The sequence below is a fragment of the Mustela erminea genome, chromosome 8 (genome assembly GCF_009829155.1).
Source record: "Mustela erminea isolate mMusErm1 chromosome 8, mMusErm1.Pri, whole genome shotgun sequence".
Taxonomy (NCBI): Eukaryota; Metazoa; Chordata; class Mammalia; order Carnivora; family Mustelidae; genus Mustela; species Mustela erminea.
Window position 1 is genome coordinate 43,568,026 of NC_045621.1, and position 18,992 is coordinate 43,587,017.

The following is an 18,992-nucleotide window of genomic DNA, read 5'->3' on the forward strand; positions in this document are numbered from 1 at the left end:
CTTTGGCCTTCTTCCACGGGCGACACATGGAGCAGTAGAAGAGGAAAGAGGCCAGGTCACTCCTTCAAAGTAACAATCTGGCTGGCCTCTCCCAAAAAGGGACATCCTGGAGCAAGGCCAGAGGCCACCAGTGCTTAATGACGCACAACGCATGCCAGAGGCAGCCTCCAGACGCCTGAGTGGTGGTGTGAGGGGCAAGGTGGCCCAGAGAGAGGGACCATTTCACCTCGGCATGAACCTGGCACAGTGAGGTCATAACAGAATAGAAGGAGGAGGCCAGAAGCCAGGCCTCACCCAGCCTCAAGGGAAGAACGGAGGCGACAAGAGCCCTCGACCACATCAAATTCAAAACCAAGTTTCTACCTTGCACCTAGAAATCAAACAAATCATATGCATGCCTCTGTCTTAAGTCCTTCATGAAAACAAGCCTTGGCTCTGCTCACGCATGGAGCTGAGAGCCTGTCATGACCATCGAGTGTGTCCTCAACTCCTGTGTCATTACTCAGCTCCTCAGAATGCCCAAAGCCTATCATCTGATCACGGGTGAAAGTCATTCCTTCCAAAAACCCTCAGCGCAGGTCACGTCTCTGAGGGTCCCCCCGCCATCGTCCCCACAGGGCGTGGCTTGTGGAGGTGACGTTCTTGCTGAGCCTCCCATGGCTGTCTGCACCAGCCAGTGAGCACCTGAAGACTTACTAACTTCCAGACCACCCTCCCCGCGCAGGGACTCTCTCCCCCTTCCAGAACCTCAAGCTCTGGGTTCCCAGGAAGCCAACTGAAGATTGTATACCCAGCTTCCGCTTTATCAACTCTTCAACAAGACTCAAAGAGCCGGCACACCACCAGTTGTCTTACAACAGACGTTAGTGAAATATCTTGAAAAGGCAGCTGCAAGACACCATTCACGAGCAAACAGAACCCGGGTGTATCTCTTGAATTCCATCCTCACAAGCAAACAAACTATCATTCAACCAGCCTGTATACAACCCGTCAGCCTTGCTGCCCCTTACTCCCTCATTCCCCTGTACTCAGGCTTCTGTTTGGATTTTAAAAATATTTAACAGGGTAAAACCTAGCCAAATATTTGAAAGCAGCAAAGATACTCCTTCTAAAAGCATCTGTTGGATGTGGTTTTTCTCATGGGAAGGAGGCCGAACCAGGAGATGGGGGAAGAGAAAGAGCACAGAGCAAACTGGAAGAATGAAAAATTTCTATAAGCAGCAAGCTTTGGGTGACAACAGTTCCAGAAATCCTCTTAAAGTCCCTAAATATAAAGTTGCTGAGTAGCTCGGCCCCGGATCATCTTGGCAACTCTGGGGGCACGTGCTAAATCCCCCTACAGAGTCCCCCAAGGCCCAAGAGGCACTCACGTCCTTCCCGGTTTCTCCAGGCCTTCCAGATACCCCGTCTCTCCCTGGGAGACCCTGAAGTGGGGAAAAAAAATTGGCATAAGATTCTCATCCAGCTCTGGTGTATTGCACCAGACACCACAGGAAAAGGGGCACACACCCACGGGGTGATGCCTGGTGGAACCCCTTAGACAGGGGTCATGACCATCTCCACAAGCCTCTGGCTTGACAAACCCCTTCCATGAATATCTAAGGGGCACAAATTCTGCAGAAAGGAAACCCCTCTTGGTGGCAGTTGCTTCGGCTCCCTATTGGGGAGATGTCTTTCACCCGCACCCAGGTCTGCTCCCAACCTCGTATGCCCCACAGCCCTGGAGACCACTTTCATGGCCGCTATAGCTGGGGGAAGTCCTCAGCAAAAGGGGTCTGGGAATGTAGAGCGCCATACCATGGGACCAATGTCTCCAGTTTCTCCTTTGGGTCCTCTCTGCTGACTGTCCCGTCCTGAGTCACCCTGTCAACAACACGGGTCAGGGACATGAGCCGCATAGGCAAGAAAAGGATGCTTGATTTCAGTTTAGGGAAAGAGAAGGAATAAAAGGGTTTGCAGTTTTTCTGGTTCTGTGGCTCTATGAGACCCATGCCAGGCCAGCCTCCCATCCTTCGGGCCAGAACGAGGCAATAGTGACTCCGGGCCCCTGCCCTCCCCAGTGAGGAAGGACTGCCCACTGTCCGAAGCCAAGAGTGGTTGGTGACCCTGTTGTCAGGCTGTCTTGGTGGGATGGGTGGGCTCTGTGGGACATGGCCAAGGGGTGGTGGCTCAGGGTCTAACATTTTGCCACCCTTAATACCTTTCTACCCCAATCCTGCTAGATTAAACTGCCTGAGACCAGCTTTTGAGAAACTTCTGAGGTCTTCCTTTGTTATGTTAAGCCTTGCAAACACTTACCTTTGCAGGAAGAAAGCAAACAGATCTCCAAAATTGTAGGAAAAGGACAAACCACATATGTTGTCAACATATCTGAAGACAATTTCAAAATTCTGGTTTTAAATTCTTCCTTTCAACCCCTTCCCCATGACCCTCTTCTCCAGACATGGGTCTCAACCTGTGGATGAGGAAGTTCCCTTACCGGGTCACCTCGAATTCCAATGTCCCCTCTCTCTCCTTTGTCCCCTTTAGGTCCTTTGTCACCCTAAATAAAAAGCACAAGTAGAGACAAAAATCAGAGTTTCTAATTTGTATCTCACCCTTAAACTCATGTTCTTCAGTTCATAAATCTTCAACAGAACAATATTTCCCATTCGCTCATTTACATGAAGGTAAAATGACTTCCAGGTATTTCCGATCTGTTCTGGTAATCCAGATATTAATGGGACCTATTCTGTACCAGACACTAGGGAGTTTTTTAAACAGAACTTACTCGATCCCTGCACAATTAGACATAATCTTCAGACAAACAAACAAAAAAATCTGATGTATCTGTCACAGCTGACAGAGGGCAGAGGAGATACCAAGGATGACCCCCTCAAGGACATCAGGGAAGGCTGCCTGGAGGAAGCAGTCTCTCTCCCTCTCTCTCTCCCTCTCTCTCGCCATAGATAGATAGATAGATAGATAGATAGATAGATAGATACCTTAGGTAAAATGTTTTAGTTTTTCTTTAATGGCAACACTATGGAAACATACTGACCCTTCTACCGGGATTCCCTTTCTCTCCAGAAGAACCAGGCAATCCTTTGTCTCCCTGTCAAAGATAATGAGAAATGTCACTCCCAGCACAATTTCCAGGACCGAGGTATGAGTGGCCGGGATGTTTAGGACCGGACGTGGTGTGGACTGAGTGTGAAATCGCTTACGTCTTCACCGTCGAGACCATCTAGCCCGATTTCTCCTAATTCACCCTACGAAGGGGCAAGACACAGAGTGAGTATAGAAAGCCATCTGGCAAAGGAAAAATGACAAATACTAGGACAGCTTTAAATTTAAAAAACAAAAACAAGCGTAGGTACCTTCTCTCCTGGGAATCCACGAGAGCCCTGGAAGGTAGGGGAAAGGGGAAACATTAGCTCCTTCCTGGAGGCCAAAGAGAAGAGGCTAGAACAGACTGGGGACCCCACCCCACCTGAACACCCCAAACCCAAAATTCAGTGCTGTGGACTCATCTGTCTCCCCCCCCCCACTCTCCATCACGTGGGGGATCCTAAGGCTAATTTGCTAGGAACTTGGGTCCCTGGGCAGGAGGGGACTAGGCTCCAAGGCCTTTTGGTGACTCTGCGGCCCTGTGGCCCCTTCCCTCCAGCAGCTGCTTTCAAACTTCAGCCAACGGAGGAGAAAGAGCATCCAAGCATTTCACATAAAGAACCTTCCAGCATGTGCCGTCCACCCTGCCCCAACACTTCCCTGGCTTCTCTCTGGGTCTGGGGCTAGAGACACTGGCCACTGGCCCTCCCTCCACACTGGCCCATGCGTTCTCTGTCCTCGTGACTGCCTCTTGACATGCCTGTGGGAAACTATTCCACCATCCTCAGGCCCCCTTCCCACAGCAGCCAGGGCTGCTGAGCCCACCAGACTTTGGACCTGCCCTCCAATGAGAGGCCACTGAAACCCCTGGGGGTCTTCCTCCCCAAGGAGGCATTTGGGGAAACTGTCTCACTTCCACACATGCTGCTGAGTGCCCTCTGCCTGTCGGGGCCCTGGGGCTGTGGTCACCCCCCCCCACACACACACACTCAAGGGTCAGCACACTGTACCTTTACTCCTCTCTGCCCGGGGCAGCCCTGGAAACCTTGTGTGCCGTTCACACCAGGAGGACCACGCTCACCCTGCCAGGACAGACAAAGGCAATTATAGGTTGGAGCACCTTGTCACAAACCTCCACTGTGTTCACTCTGCCAGGAAAGGCGTGTCCTAGAAGATAGATTTCACTGGGCAGGGATGATGCTCGACCCCAGTGAAGCCTCCAACATCCCCTTGGGTGATTCCTGCCCCTGGAGGGAGAGGGACCTGGGAGGGTCTTCAGCTCAGAGGATACCTCCCAGGAGGACCAAGGGTGGGCAGGGCTCTGGGTACTGGGTGCTGGAAGAATCCTTGGCCTGAGGACTCCTCTGTACCATCCCTTATTCCAAGCATTCCGAAGGGTGCTGGGATCAACCCTGCACCTAGCACTTCTAGCTGGGACTCTGTGATTTCACATGCTCCCCACCGGACCCTTTATCCCCATCCCAGGGTCGGCCTTCCTTCTAGGGTCTCAAAGCCTCTCAGACCTCCTCAGTCCCAGGCACTGCTTCCTGAACCCCCAGTGGGGGTTCGGTGGTCCCCAGTCTCAGAGGCCATCAAGTGTGTCCCTCTGAAACAGGACCAGGACACCCGTAACTCGTGCCCACACCGTGCATGTCCAGGTCATCACACTGTGCTCTACGGTGTAGAGATCTGAGGACAGCTCTTGAGGACGTCAGAAACTGTTTTCCCAGTAGGAAAGTCACTGGAAATAGAGCTTATGAAACCCAGAACCCAACCCCACCATGTGGGAAGCAAGGAGGGAATAAAAACTTCAAGAACAAATTATTTTGTACTTACGGGGCCGCCCTCATCACCAGGATAACCTCGGTAGCCATCTTCCCCGGGAATACCCTAGAACAGAGAAAATCCGTTCCTCAGTTAAAGCCCATAGTTCTCTTTGTTCCACCTTCAAATGTCTCCACGACCCCCTTCCTTCAATAGAGCAGTGGCACCAATTAGCATGGCTTTAGCTGTCCCCTTGAACTTGGGCTTCCACTCATTATTCCAGCGTAATTAATCAGGATCTTTCAGGCTGGTCTACCAAGAAATTCTGGTTGTTTCCTGTAACTTAGACACATTTGCTCAGAATCCTGCTGATCATCCACAGGGAGGCTGTCCGGGACGCCCACCAGTCAGGGATGCCCACCAATTTTAACAGTATTTTGTAAAATGAAGAACAATGTAGAAAAGAGCAGATGCCCTCACCCCGAGGAAAGAGAGAAGGCTGTGGGCATCCAGTGCCCTCGGCCCTCCTGCTGCACCCTTGGGACTCCGCTGAGATCTAGCCCCAGGTGTACGGGAGGGCAAAGTCGCTTTACCTTTGGCCCGATGCTGCCAATGGGCCCGCGGTCTCCCCTTTGTCCGGAGCATTTGCAGGGAACTCCGCAGCACACTTTCTCGGCAATGTTGTCCTACCAAAAGGAAAAGAAAGTTCAAGTCTCAACAATGCCTAGGAAAAAAAGAACAAAGAGCATAAATATGCTGTGAAGGTCAAAATCTTCTTGAGTGTCTTTCTTAGTGAGAGATGAAGTTCTGCCCGTGTGGCTCGCGCCTTCCCTCCGAGACTGGCTTAGCATCAGGAGGGCAGTGGGAAGTCACAAATGGGAGCATGAAGAGCAACCAAGGTCAAAGTGATCTCATTCACGGTGTCACCTCAGGCTGGGTCTTATTTCTAGAAGTTTCCAACATGCAGCTTCCAATTTCAAACGTTAAACCTAACTCACATATTCTCAAATGCAAAGAGCAAGACGTAAGACACAAATTGCATATGGCACAGACGGAAGTATCTCCAGGATAGAGATTCATACCCACTTCCTCACAACCAGGGTTAGAGCACAGATTATGCTGTCCACCCAGAGGAAGCCTTGGGAACAGCCCCCATGTGAGGGCAGACCCCAGTGACCTGCGACTTAACCACCAGGACCACCACTCTGGGTCACCAGTGGGGCCACCCTCAGCAAACACCCTCGACGTTCCCTTCCTATCCTAGCCCCTGACCTTGCGGGAAAGCGCAGGCCCAAGAAACATTTCCGACTTTTCAACTCATGGCGGTCAAACCCTTTTCTTGCCCTGGGCTTCTCAGAGATTTCACGTTCTTCCATGTCCCAGATACACCAGCTAACACAACTCCTTCCACCAATAACAAAATAAAATCCTAAAGCCAGCTCTGGGAAGAAGGGACAGTCAGTTTGTCCCACGACCCACTCTTGCCAGCAGCAAACAATCCCTAAATTAACCACTCAGCACCACATCCCCCAAAGGTCTGCCCCACTCCCAACCCAGGAGCTACCTCTTCCAGCTGAGAGAGGCTGAACCCGTGCACTGGGAAGCCTCATGGGGGGCACCTTCATCTCCGCCAGAAGAAACTAGGAGAGAAAGCAACGGAGAGGCACCTCTGCCCAGAAATGGTCTTTCTTTTCCTGCATAGCCTTGTTTTCATGTGCAAGCTTTCACTCTTCCTTATTTGGGGGCAATCACTCTGATGTTTCACCTTCATAAGGTTCAGGCAAGCTTATGAAGAGCAAGATGCTCATGGGGGGGAGCAGAGGAAATGGCCAGCAGCAGCAGCATGCCTAGAGACCCACCATCCCATGGGCTGTCCTCCCAGCTCTTGGATACCTCAGTTTCAGGACTTGCGCTGAAGGTGGCAACAAGGCAGGTCCCTCCCAAATGAATTAAATGAATTGAATTATTGAATTACCTACCCAAATGGCTCCTCTGCCATTCATTGGGCAAAAGAAAAAAAAAAAGCCTTCGTTATCTGGAGATGACAAAGAATTTGGTATCTAGACCTGTTTGTGGGGAGAGGCATAGAAACTCACAAGCTGCTCTGCCAGCTCATAATCAAGGTCCAGCAAGTTGAGCCTCAGTGGCCGGCTGTACAGAAAGCCTCGCCCGAACTCCAGCTGCATCAGCTGCTCCAAGTTAGCTACACGTTCAAGGCCCACCAGGATCAGAGCATGGACCCCTGCAAGGAGAGACATTCAGGGCAGCTCAGCCAGCATTCCAAGCCACAACCTCTCCGCCCTCCTGACTTTCTATTTTTTTTTCTTTTATTTATTTTCAGCATAACAGTATTCATTATTTTTGCACCACACCCAGTGCTCCATGCAATCCGTGCCCTCTATAATACCCACCACCTGGTTCCCCCAACCTCCCACCCCTCCGCCACTTCAAACACCTCAGATTGTTTTTCAGAGTCCATAGTCTCTCATGATTCACCTCCCCTTCCAATTTCTCCCAACTCCCTTCTCCTCTCTATCTCCCCATGTCCTCCATGCTATTTGTTATGCTCCACAAATAAGTGAAACCATGTGATAATTGACTCTCTCTGCTTGACTTATTTCACTGAGCATAATCTCTTCCAGTCCTGTCCATGTTGCTACAAAAGTTGGGTATTCATTCTTTCTGATGGAGGCATAATACTCCATAGTGTACATGGACCACATTTTCCTTATCCGTTCGTCCGTTGAAGGGCAGCTTGGTTCTTTCCACAGTTTGGCAACCGTGGCCATTGCTGCTATAAACATTGGGGTACAGATGGCCCTTCTTTTCATTACATCTATATCTTTGGGGTAAATACCCAGGAGTGCAATTGCAGGGTCATAGGGAAGCTCTATTTTTAATTTCTTGAGGAATCTCCACACTGTTCTCCAAAGAGGCTGCACCAACTTGCATTCCCACCAACAGTGTAAGAAGGTTCCCCTTTCTCCACATTCCCTCCAACACATGTTGTTTCCTGTCTTGCTAATTTTGGCCATTCTAACCGGTGTAAGGTGATATCTCAATGTGGTTTTAATTTGAATCTCCTTGATGGCTAGTGATGATGAACATTCTTTCATGTGCCTGATAGCCATTTGTATGTCTTCCTTGGAGAAGTGTCTGTTCATATCTTCTGCCCATTTTTTGATATGATTATCTGTTTTGTGTGTGTTGAGTTTGAGGAGTTTTTTATAGATCCTGGATATCAACCTTTTGTCTATACTATCATTTGCAAATATCTTCTCCCATTCCATGGGTTGCCTCTTTGTTTTCTGACTTCCTATTTTTAAAGAAAATTCAGTGTAAAATGTGGCCTTTACCTGAACTGTATGGCATCAAACTAGTTAGCTACTCTGAAGAATTCACATCCGGAAACTTCGGACACCTCTCAGGCAATTGTTTCAGCTCTATAACTGAGCTGATCAGGAGAAATGCCGGAGGTGACATCACAGAACATGTTCATACATTCTAGCCTTCTATGCTAAGGGCGGGATCCCTGACAGCCCCAGGCAGCTGATAGAGGTTCAGGCTGTGGGGAGGAGCCCCAGGGGTGCCGCAGAGGACTCCTGCCTCTCACCCTGGCCAACTTCTCATGGTTAGAAAGCTCACAACACACCTTCTTGTCGGAGTTCCTCAGATGCCTTTTGTAAATCAGCCAGACTTCCATCCACTCCATCCGTAAAATGAATGACCACCTACAAATAAAGAATAGGTCAAACCCCAGCCACAATTAGAAGGAAAGAGTACAGACTCTCAGAGGGGAGATTGGACCATTCAAAGCCTCCACCTTACAGCTGAGGACACTGGGGCCAACGTTTAGAAGCCATCATCTCTCATGCATAGCTCTTTAATACTCTTCACTAAATGAGGGACAAAATAAATAAGGCGATTGTGATGTTTGATTTACTAAAAACACACACACACACACACACACACAATAAAAGTAAAGAGTTTATCTCATTTTCCTATTTATTTGATATAGTTTCTAGAAATTGTGTGTGTGTGTGTGTGTGTGTATGTGTGTGTGTATTTATGTTTGTTATGGGTTGATCTAGGCCCTTCCAAATATCATATGTTGAAGACTTAACCTTCGGTACTCCAGAATATGACTGTATTTGGTAATTAGGCTGTTAAGGGGTTATTAAATTCAGTGAGGTCATTGGGGTGGGCTTTCATCCATGGGCTTGTCTCCTTCTAAGAAGAGGAGATTGGGACACAGACACACAGAGGGAAGACCATATAGAGACAGAAGGAGAAGGTGGGCTTCTGGAGACCAAGGACAGAAGCCTCTGAGGACCAATCCAGCAGACACTCTGATCTCAGACTTGCAGCATCTCTGGGACTGTGAGAATAAATTTCTGTTGTTTCAGCAATCCAGTCTATGGTAATCTGCTATGGCATCTGAGCAGACTAGTAGAGAGTGTGTGTGTGTGTGTGTGCACTCATGTGTGTGTTTTCACACTATATCTGTATAGGTATATATATGCATGTATCTACACATCCCATGGAGAGAAAGAGAGAGAAACAGAGCATGATGTCCTTGATGGGTAGGACTACAATTAAACATGAATTATTCATAACTTCAACTCAGTCCCACTTAATTACTGATTTCCAGGAATTATTTTTTAGAGCACAAGTAAAACTACTGAAATGAGGAAGATACACCATTTTAGACTATTATGATCAGTTGGCAATAAAACATGATCAGTGCTGTCAACCACATCAAACACGAAGAATGTTTATAGATGAAGAACACTTTGGGGAAAGGGGCATCTGGACATTGAGGTGCTCCCCCTGACCACTAGAAGTCCAGAAACTGCGCAGGAAGCTGAAAGAAGGGGAGCCTGTGCTCACCTTTACATTGTCTGGTGAGGACTGTCTGAACTTGTTCTGATAGACCTTCAACGTGTCCGCAGTGAGGACATAGGGGTGCTGCCCACGCATGTTCCGGAACTTCTCAAACAGCTCTGGCTGGTACTCAGCAAAGTCAAAGGCTTCCACTGGACCGGAGGGCGTGTTGGCCACCACTGACACACGCACGTTGGGCATCTGGCCACCACTGCAGCTGATTCTTTGCATCTGGCTGATTCTATTCAAGATGGCATCCACCTTGGACTCAAGGCCCTTCTGGGTCACAAATACATTCTGATCCCTTGATCCATCAAACCCCAAAATCACATCCAGGTTACAGGCTGCAAAAGGGAAGTATGCAAGGAGATCTAAGTCAGGTGGCCGAGATGAGTCGGACATACAGGTACAGCTCCAGGATCAGCACCAGGTGTCATGCTCAGAGGCAAAACCAGATCCTCTACATATGAGCTTGGAGAAGCAATCCAGTCTGCCTCTCTCTTGGGGAACACTGGTGCTGACTCTTGGGAACTGAGAGTGTAGGCCATTTTAATAGGTTTGCTTTTCTGGGAAGTTAATCCATTTTGGCCTGCTCTCTAGTCAGTGTTCACGTGCATCCCCAGATTGTGCTTTAAGTTAAATGCACTTGAGAACTCAAATACTCTGATCTCAAATAGCTGATCTAATAAAACCTATAAACAGAAACAAGGATCAATCAGTCTGAATTATTTGGGGGATCCAGGAACAGAGGGAAAAAGTAAATCTTGGGAGAACAACAAAATACAGACTTCCACCCTTACCTGAAAGATAACATATCCTTCTCAATAACAAGGACAGGTGGTTTCCAGGACCCAACCCACCCAGATATAGGAAAAATGCCTGAAGCAGCCAAAGGCTCAAGGAAGCCATGGACTAGCACCACGCACCTAAATAACAAGTCCTAAACATCCACATGACAGGATAAAAATGTGCACGTAAAGCAGATCGTTACCTTTGGAAATATCAGTCACACCCGGACATAAGGTTTCATGCATTGCGTCATGCAGAGTTTCCAGAACTTGCTCGCTCAATTCAGACAGCTCCTGGACGTTCCCCACTCGGAACCCGGTAGCACTGTTTGACGCTATTTTCCCAACCTCCTCTGAGTCGATGTTCTTCACCCCCACAGCAAACACTTTGACACCTTTCTGGGTGAGTGCCAGGCTGGCCTCCTGGGCATCCTCCACGGACTTTCCACCCGTGATCACAAAGGCGATCTGAGGGACCCTCTGATCCAGGCGGCTGCCCGCCTCCGGCACGAAGTGATTCACCCGCAGGTGCTCAATGCCCACCTTGGTGTTTGCATGTCTCCCCCCTTTGTAGACCACTTTGTTGATGGCATCAATAATCTGCTCCTTGGTGGAAAAGTCCTTCAGGAAGAACTCATCAGTGGGGTCAGAGTTGTACTGGACCAGCCCAACTTGAATGGAGTCACCCCCCTCATACAAAGTGTCCACAATTTCAGACACAAAACGGAGCACTTCCTGGAAACTGTCCCTCCTGAAATTGATGGAGCCATCCAACAGGAACACAATGTCTGCTTTCTTTTTCTCTAAAAAGGATTAAAATGGAAATTAGGATAAATCCAGTTTCCATATCCACACCAAATACACAATGTGTAAAGAAATTGGAATCAGACATTCCCGTAACATATTCACAGTGAACACCTTTACTTTATTCCTTGACTCTATAGTTCCTAAATTCACACCCACCATGATGCTAAAAAGAAGAAGATAAATGATAAATCATCTGAACGAAAAGATAGGAGACAGAAGGACTCAGGGACACTGAGAACTGATCCTGATTATCCCATGCAAAATGGTATCACGTCACAGATTCAGCAGTCCATAAAGTCAGATGTTTTGGTAAATGCCACTAACCTCTTTCCTTCTGGCCAAAAATAAACAATGATGTCTGACAGGAGTTGAGGGAGATGAGCTAGAGGCAGATCCAAAAAGGGCTGGGAGAAGCAGGTTGGAAAATGGGAAGCAGACCCCATTCACCTTTGGAGAATTGCTTACCCACATGCTAAGAGCTTCTTGGAAGCCTGCCGAAACCCAGTGGCATCTGGGGGTAATTTCCTAATTAAAACCAAGCTATCAAGACTGGAGTAAAAGAGGGGCATGGATTAGCTAACGTCCAAGGTTTCATCCTATTCTGAGAGCCAGTGAATCTATGGCTAATCCTCAATTCTCCTTCGCAGAACCTTTCCATGGCACTGGGAGTAACCTCAGAGAAGCCTCACAGAGGAAACCTTAACCATGCTTCTTAGGCTATGTTTCCTTCTACAGTTTCAACTGAATCATTTGTCCAGTATTTAGTTTCTAATTTTATGTGCAGTAACAACCCTAACAGATGAAAATTATTAAAATAAATGCTGATGATATTTTTCAATTAAAAGATAACTGATGATGTGCTCTGTAGTTACAGGTCCCACAGGTCATACCTGGCCGTGAGGGAGAAGGTACGTCCACTCCTGGAGGTGCAGGCGTGACCCCAGAGGGTCCAAAGGCATGCATGACCCTGTCTTCTATGCTGGGGAGCTCTTTGAACTCTCGCACTGTGAAGATCAGCCTAGGGTCGTTGGTGATGGTCTGTAGCTCTGTTCTGTCGATATTTCGGTCTCCTACTCCTAAACTCACAATCCCTGAGGAGCTAATCACCTGTGAAAATCTGGAAATATCATCCTGGGATTTTCCACCCAAAAAGAGAACCAGGTGTTGGGGCACCCCGTCTTCTATCCGGCTCCCAGCAGACTTAACAAAGAGGTTTCTTGCCACAAATTCCAGAGCTTTGCCAGTGTTCAGTGGGGACCCCCCTTTGAACCTCAGGCGACGTACAGCATCGAGCACAGCGGCCTGGGATTTATGGGTCTTCAGGAAGAATTCTGGGAAGACTTCATTGCTGAATTGTACAACCCCGATCCTCACTTTATTCGGGCCAATGTTGAGTCTGCGAACGATCTTGATAACAAAGTCCCGAATATGTGCAACGTCATCAGGCTTGATGCTGTCAGAACTATCAATTAGGAAGACAATGTCCGCAGCATCGCTCTCCGTAGCTGTGGGCAGAAAGAAAAGAAGAGGAAAACTCAGTACACGACTGGTTGTTTCTCTGGTTTTGTTTCCGCTTGCATTTCTGAACTTTGCCTTCCATTGCACATTATTAATTAACTTTATAATTATAAGCTGAGGTACATGTGCTTATCTCTTGAGCTTTTTTAAAATTAATCACTAAAATTTGGGCCTTTTCCACCAAAACAGTTTCTGGTTTTTGAATTATTCAAGGTTCTCCAAAACTTTCTACATTTACTTTATTTTGATTTTGGCTTTGCAGTCTGGGTTACAACTCGTTTTTAAAAAGTGTAAACAGGGGAACTCTCCTACACTGTTGGTGGGAATGCAAGCTGGTGCAGCCACTCTGGAAAACAGCATGGAGGTTCCTCAAAATGTTGAAAATAGAACTGCCCTATGACCAAGCAATTGCACTATTGGGTATTTACCCTAAAGATACAAACGTAGTGATCCAAAGGGGCACGTGCACCCGAATGTTTATAGCAGCAATGTCCACAATAGCCAAACTATGGAAAGAACCTAGATGTCCATCAACAGATGAATGGATCAAGAAGATGTGGTATATATACACAATGGAATACTATGCAGCCATCAAAAGAAATGAAATCTTGCCATTTGCTACAACATGGATGGAACTAGAGCGTATCATGCTTAGCGAAATAAGTCAAGCAGAGAAAGACAACTATCATATGATCTCCCTGATATGAGGAAGTGGTGATGCAACATGGGGGCTTAAGTGGGTAGGAGAAGAATCAATGAAACAAGATGGGATTGGGAGGGAGACAAACCATAAGTGACTCTTAATCTCACAAAACAAACTGAGGGTTGCTGGGGGGAGGGGGTTTGGGAGAAGGGGGTGGGATTATGGACATTGGGGAGGGTATGCGCTTTGGTGAGTGCTGTGAAGTGTGTAAACCTGGTGATTCACAGACCTGTACCCCTGGGGATAAAAACATATGTTTATAAAAAAATAAAAAATTTAAAAAAAAGTGTAAACAGCATTTAGAAACAGGATTATCAGATTCTACAGAATTATGAGCTGTTAACTACAGAAGGGATCAAGATCACCCCGAGCAACACCTCTGGTGTACAAGGAGAGAGAGACAATTGAGATCAAAGGGCCTCTCTGTCCAAGGCCACCACTCACATAGGGACACCTGGAGAATGCCAACTCTCTCCCAGTGTGCCACAACAGCTCCCCATGGGATTGACTCAGGGGATTTCCTCCTGCCTAGCACTTACACAATTTTTTTGTCTTCATTGTTATTGTCCCTATTTTCTTTATATGAATCAATCCATTTTTAACTACAAAACTAATCAACAAGTCCTGGGAAAAATGAACCATGTTTTCCTCTTAGTTAGAATTCTAGGTCCTTCTTGGTTGTCATTTTATTGAGCTGCTCATACATTGCCACTCAACAAATTCAGTCTCTTTGCCTCATAAATCCCTCGGCTACTTATAATAGAAACACAGCACAGCAAAAGCTGAGCAAGTCATGGAATTGAGCCATTAATATTAAGAAAGAGAAAAGCTGGACCAGTACACACATCCAGGTCTTGGGTTCTCCTGTAGAATACAAAAGATTTCACAGGACATCAACACCAGAATCATACATGCATACACAGTGACAAAAAGAAGACAAAAATAACCAAACACCTGCCATCTTGGCTAATAGGAATGACTGCTGCTTCTTTACCAATTACAGCTTTAGCCATAGGATGTAGAAAGATACCTAATCACAGAATTACTTTCACTGCTTGACAATAGCTGATCCAGGCCAAATTGCCATTTCCTTCAGCCTTCCACAAAACTGCCTACCACGAACTCAAATCCTATCCTAAGTCCATTCTAATGCCCTCTTACTGAGATGCTCCTTGGTTCCCCACCATGTGCATCTTCCCTCTTTTCAACAAGCGATAGATATAACTAGTTCAATGTCAGGTGTCCCTTTATTTTATTTTAACTATCATGAGTTCCATGGAGCTCTGAATTTGTTATATTTTTATATAGAAGAAAAAATACTCAGAGAACAACAACAGATAGCCCATCTTACCTGGAGAAGGATAACGAGTGCTAGCCAGGATCCTCTGTATCTGTTCTGAAGTTAGGGTTGTGATGGGGGTCAGCAGTTTCTGCTCTAGGCTGGGCAGTTCCCGGAATGTGCTCACTGAGAACACATATTCAGGGCTCAGGGAGATCTTCACCAACTCTTCCTGGTCTGCATTCCTTGCAACAGTAAATGGTGCCACACCAGACTGCTTGAGCTCGGCTGCAGAATCATCTACCTCGTCATCAGACTTCCCAGATGAAATGAGGACCAGGTACTGAGGGACACCCTCTTCAATCCGGCTTCCCAGGGGCCTCTTGAAGATATTCCTTGACACGTACTCCAGGGCACTCCCAATGTTGATTTGCCTCCCACCTTTGGGCCTCAGCCGCCTCACTGCATTCTGTACTTCATCCTTACTGGAATGGGCATTCAGCAGGAATTCCACCCTGGGGTCCTCGCTGAACTGGATGACTGCCACCCGAGTCGTGTCAAAGCCCACGTCCAGGTAGTCAACCAACCTCTCGATGAGGGTGCGGATGTACTGAAATTCAGGACCAGCACTTTGGGACCCATCAATGAGAAAGACCACATCCTTCTTGTTTCCAACACCTGTGAATCACATGTTATCAGGGGCTTCACCTTTGCAAGCACCAAATTCTTAGTGTTAATGAAATACCTCCCGGTTTGTCATGGAATCACCACCCAACAGGCAAGGTATCTTCATTCTGACTATTCTAGTTAAAATAAAGATCAGGGTGAGTTCAGGGGGGATTTGTAAAGATTTAGATAACTCTTTTAAAAGGAGATTGAGGCACTGCTGGAGGAGGAATTAGGCATCAAGAGACAGTCTTTGAGAAAGAAGAAAAAGTGAAGTGTTTTTATCCAGAAGAGAATCATCCTTCCCATCCTTGGTGGAGAAGCAATGAGGCAGGAGAGAGAATGGTGGATGGTGTCCTTGAGTAGAGGAGAGGGGCAGATGCCCAGGAGGCAGAGACAGCTCACCTGGGAACAGGTGGGGCTGACATATAGACAGCAGTGCTGGAAAGAGGGGAAAGTGTAGAGGTAGGAGGATAGGAAGAAGGAAAAGGTAGAAAATAGTCATTTTGAAGAGTGGGAGAGCAAGTATGCTGTAGAAATATATGCTCGTATTTAAAGTAAAGAAGTCACATGTACACTATGACAAGATTTCCAAAGTGCATTCTTTTTTTTTTTTAAGATTTTATTTATTTATTTGATAGAGAGAGATCACAAGCAGGCAGAGAGGCAGGCAGAAAGAGAGAGAAGGAAGCAGGCTCCCGGCTGAGCAGAGAGCCCGATGCGGGGCTCGATCCCAGGACCCTGAGATCATGACCTGAGCCGAAGGCAGCGGCTTAACCCACTGAGCCACCCAGGCGCCCCCAAAGTGCATTCTTGAGAACCCTGGTACCCAGGGTGAACCATATAGAAGGACCATGCAGTCACATACATTTTGGAAATGTGGCATTCTCTTTCTGAATTGGAGAAATGCAATATACATCAACTGGGGCGAGTGGGACACTGTTTCCCAGATTTATTTCACCACAAACCCTTTAGAACATTCCACAGAAGCCTGTGAGGCATACTGTACTCTGTTCTGGACACCAGCAAAGAAAAGGCCTTCTCAACTGCACCATATCGGTCGTCCTCACCTCCTTCAGTCACCCAAAGGGCACCATATCCAGCATCTGACTGTTGTCTCTCTTGTTTCTACTTTTCCCTTCCTTTTGTTCCCCTCTGCCTTTCCTTTCCCCCCCACTCAGAGGACACTCTGCAGAAGGTAAGTCACTGCTGCCTCCTCAGTACCGAGACCCTCTCTAACAAGTGCCCAGTGCAGGCAGGTCCTCCGTGGGGGCTGTGAGGGGGAATATATCTCAGCCCTCTTTATTCTCAGTGGCCAAGCTCACACTGATTTCTAGCTTATTATAACCAGCCCTACAAAGTCAGAATAGGAAAGATGAAATAGAATGGACTGCAGCTATAAGAGCAAGGTGCACTCCTGCCAATTAAGACATTTACTTCTCAACATCAGCCACATTTAAGAACAGCCATCACACTTCGGTTCTGGGAATACCAATATTTCAGAGACTGTGCCCCAGCTTGAGGGACCCTGTGGTCATGTCCCCTCCCTGATCACAGAAGGCTGTCAGGGACAGCTCAGAACTGATATTGAGCTGGTGTCATCAATGAGATGGCCCCATCCCTCCCGATATTATGCAGAAGCCTCTATGTAGACTTAGGGGTCGGCACTCTTCAAAACTTTGCGTTGACCCAAAACGTGAATTGTAGCATGTCCCCAAACCCCCTCCCACTTCCGGCCCCTGAGAGCAAAGGCATATGGTCCCTAATTCTTCATGAAAGGCCAGCTTTCACCCAATATGGCAGAAAAAAAAACAACAGAGGACACCTCAAAGCCCATAGTCCAAACAAGTAGCCCCAGCGGTTTCTAGGAATAATGACCCAAGGAATGCCTTCCTTACCCGGGCTCGTTGGGGGGAGCAAAACTGGCTGCAACTTCCTTAGTTCTTCTCGGTTGAGCTGGATGACTTTGTTGGAGATCACGGGCTGGATGGTCCCCAGCTGCCGGAAGGTAGGAATGGCCACGGCAAAGTCAGGGACGAAGGAGATGGTCTGCATCTCCGTGATGTCAGCATTCCCGATGCCGATGCCGATAGGCACTGCCCCTCCCCTCTTCAGGACAACCGAGGGACCCCTCACGTCATCCCCAGACCTGTCTGCCGTGAGGACAATCAGGAGCTGAGGTACACCTTCTGCTATCCTGCTTCCGGCCGAGCTAATCAGGATATTCCTCAGGACGAAGTCCAGGGCAGCCCCAGTGTTGGGGGTCGGCCCTCCCAGTAGGTTCAGCCTGCGTACAGCACTGACCACACTCTGCTGATCCATGTAGGAATTCAAGTAGAACTCGGGTCTGGTCCGGTCACTGTACTGCACCACGGCCACACGAACCCGGTCAGGGCCCACATCCAGGCTCTCCACCACTTTCTGGACAAATTCTTTCAACAGAGGGAAGCCGCTCCTGACGCCCTCAGAGCCATCAATCAGAAATACCACATCCTTTTCACCTGAAACTGGGAGGGAGACAGCCTCAATGACACAAGGGAACAAAAGGGACCATCTGCTATGGGTCATGATTGGGTTGAATAATGGCCCCACATGGCTATCCAATTCAGAATCCTTGGACCTTACAGAGGGGACTTTGAAGGTACAATAACATGAAGTGTTTGGGGGATGAGGAAATTATCCTGGATTGTCCAAGTAGACTCAGTATAATCAATCAGGTAACCTTCTAAGAGGGAGATAAGGTGATGAGCGTTTAAGGAGAAGCTCTAGGGGAGGAAGAGGAAACCAGAGAAGACAGAAGAGGCTCTGCTTCTGCTTTGTAGATGCAGGTAGGGGCCCCAAGCCAAGGAGTGTGGGTTGCATAAGGCCAGGGAACGCATAAGCCATGAGAAGAACCTCCACAAGGAAAGCAATCTGGTTGACACCTTGCTTTTAGCCCAGTGAAACTTATTTTGGATTGTTCACCTCTAAAACTGGAAGACAATGAATCCATTTTCTTTTAAGCCACTAAGTTTATGGTAATTTGCTACTGCAGAAATCAAAAATGAATAGAGCAATATAGAGAGATGATAGATAGGTAGGTAGGTAGATGATAGCCCTTTATTTTAGAACTTCCTGATGCTTGAGCAGCATTGTCAGTTTTCAAAGGTATACTCAGGAAACAGTGTTGGTGGAGAGACAGGATGGCAAAACCCACGTAACCATAAGCACATTACATAGATGGGAGCTCTCAAATGATTTGCTGCAAGTCACAGTAGATCAATGGGGAAAAATGGAAACCAGATGTCAGGCTTATAGTTCAAAACCAGCAGTGTATGTCTGAAGAGTTCAATGCAAAAGTACTAAATTATCAGTTTTCAATAAAAAGATTTATACTTGAAATTAATTACTCTTTTCACTGCATTTTTATCAACAAATGGAAAGCAGTTAAACACAAAGTCATGGTAACACAGATCAGCAGTTGGAAATTCCAGTGCTGCGTTTACAGTGGAAA

At 47.4% G+C, this 18,992-nt stretch overlaps 1 protein-coding gene across 1 annotated transcript in view; it reads right to left on the bottom strand.

Moving 5' to 3' along the window:
• The window catches only part of COL6A3 (collagen type VI alpha 3 chain), an 82,422-nt gene that overhangs the window by 33,069 nt on the left and 30,361 nt on the right, over window positions 1-18,992 (bottom strand). Inside the window, 16 exon segments of the mRNA XM_032355273.1 lie at window positions 1,371-1,424; window positions 1,798-1,863; window positions 2,480-2,542; window positions 3,041-3,094; window positions 3,207-3,251; window positions 3,360-3,386; window positions 4,101-4,172; window positions 4,927-4,980; window positions 5,448-5,540; window positions 6,951-7,096; window positions 8,507-8,585; window positions 9,745-10,082; window positions 10,730-11,329; window positions 12,224-12,838; window positions 14,906-15,511; window positions 17,398-18,006. Of these exon segments, the coding sequence (XP_032211164.1) occupies window positions 1,371-1,424; window positions 1,798-1,863; window positions 2,480-2,542; window positions 3,041-3,094; window positions 3,207-3,251; window positions 3,360-3,386; window positions 4,101-4,172; window positions 4,927-4,980; window positions 5,448-5,540; window positions 6,951-7,096; window positions 8,507-8,585; window positions 9,745-10,082; window positions 10,730-11,329; window positions 12,224-12,838; window positions 14,906-15,511; window positions 17,398-18,006 (3,521 nt within the window).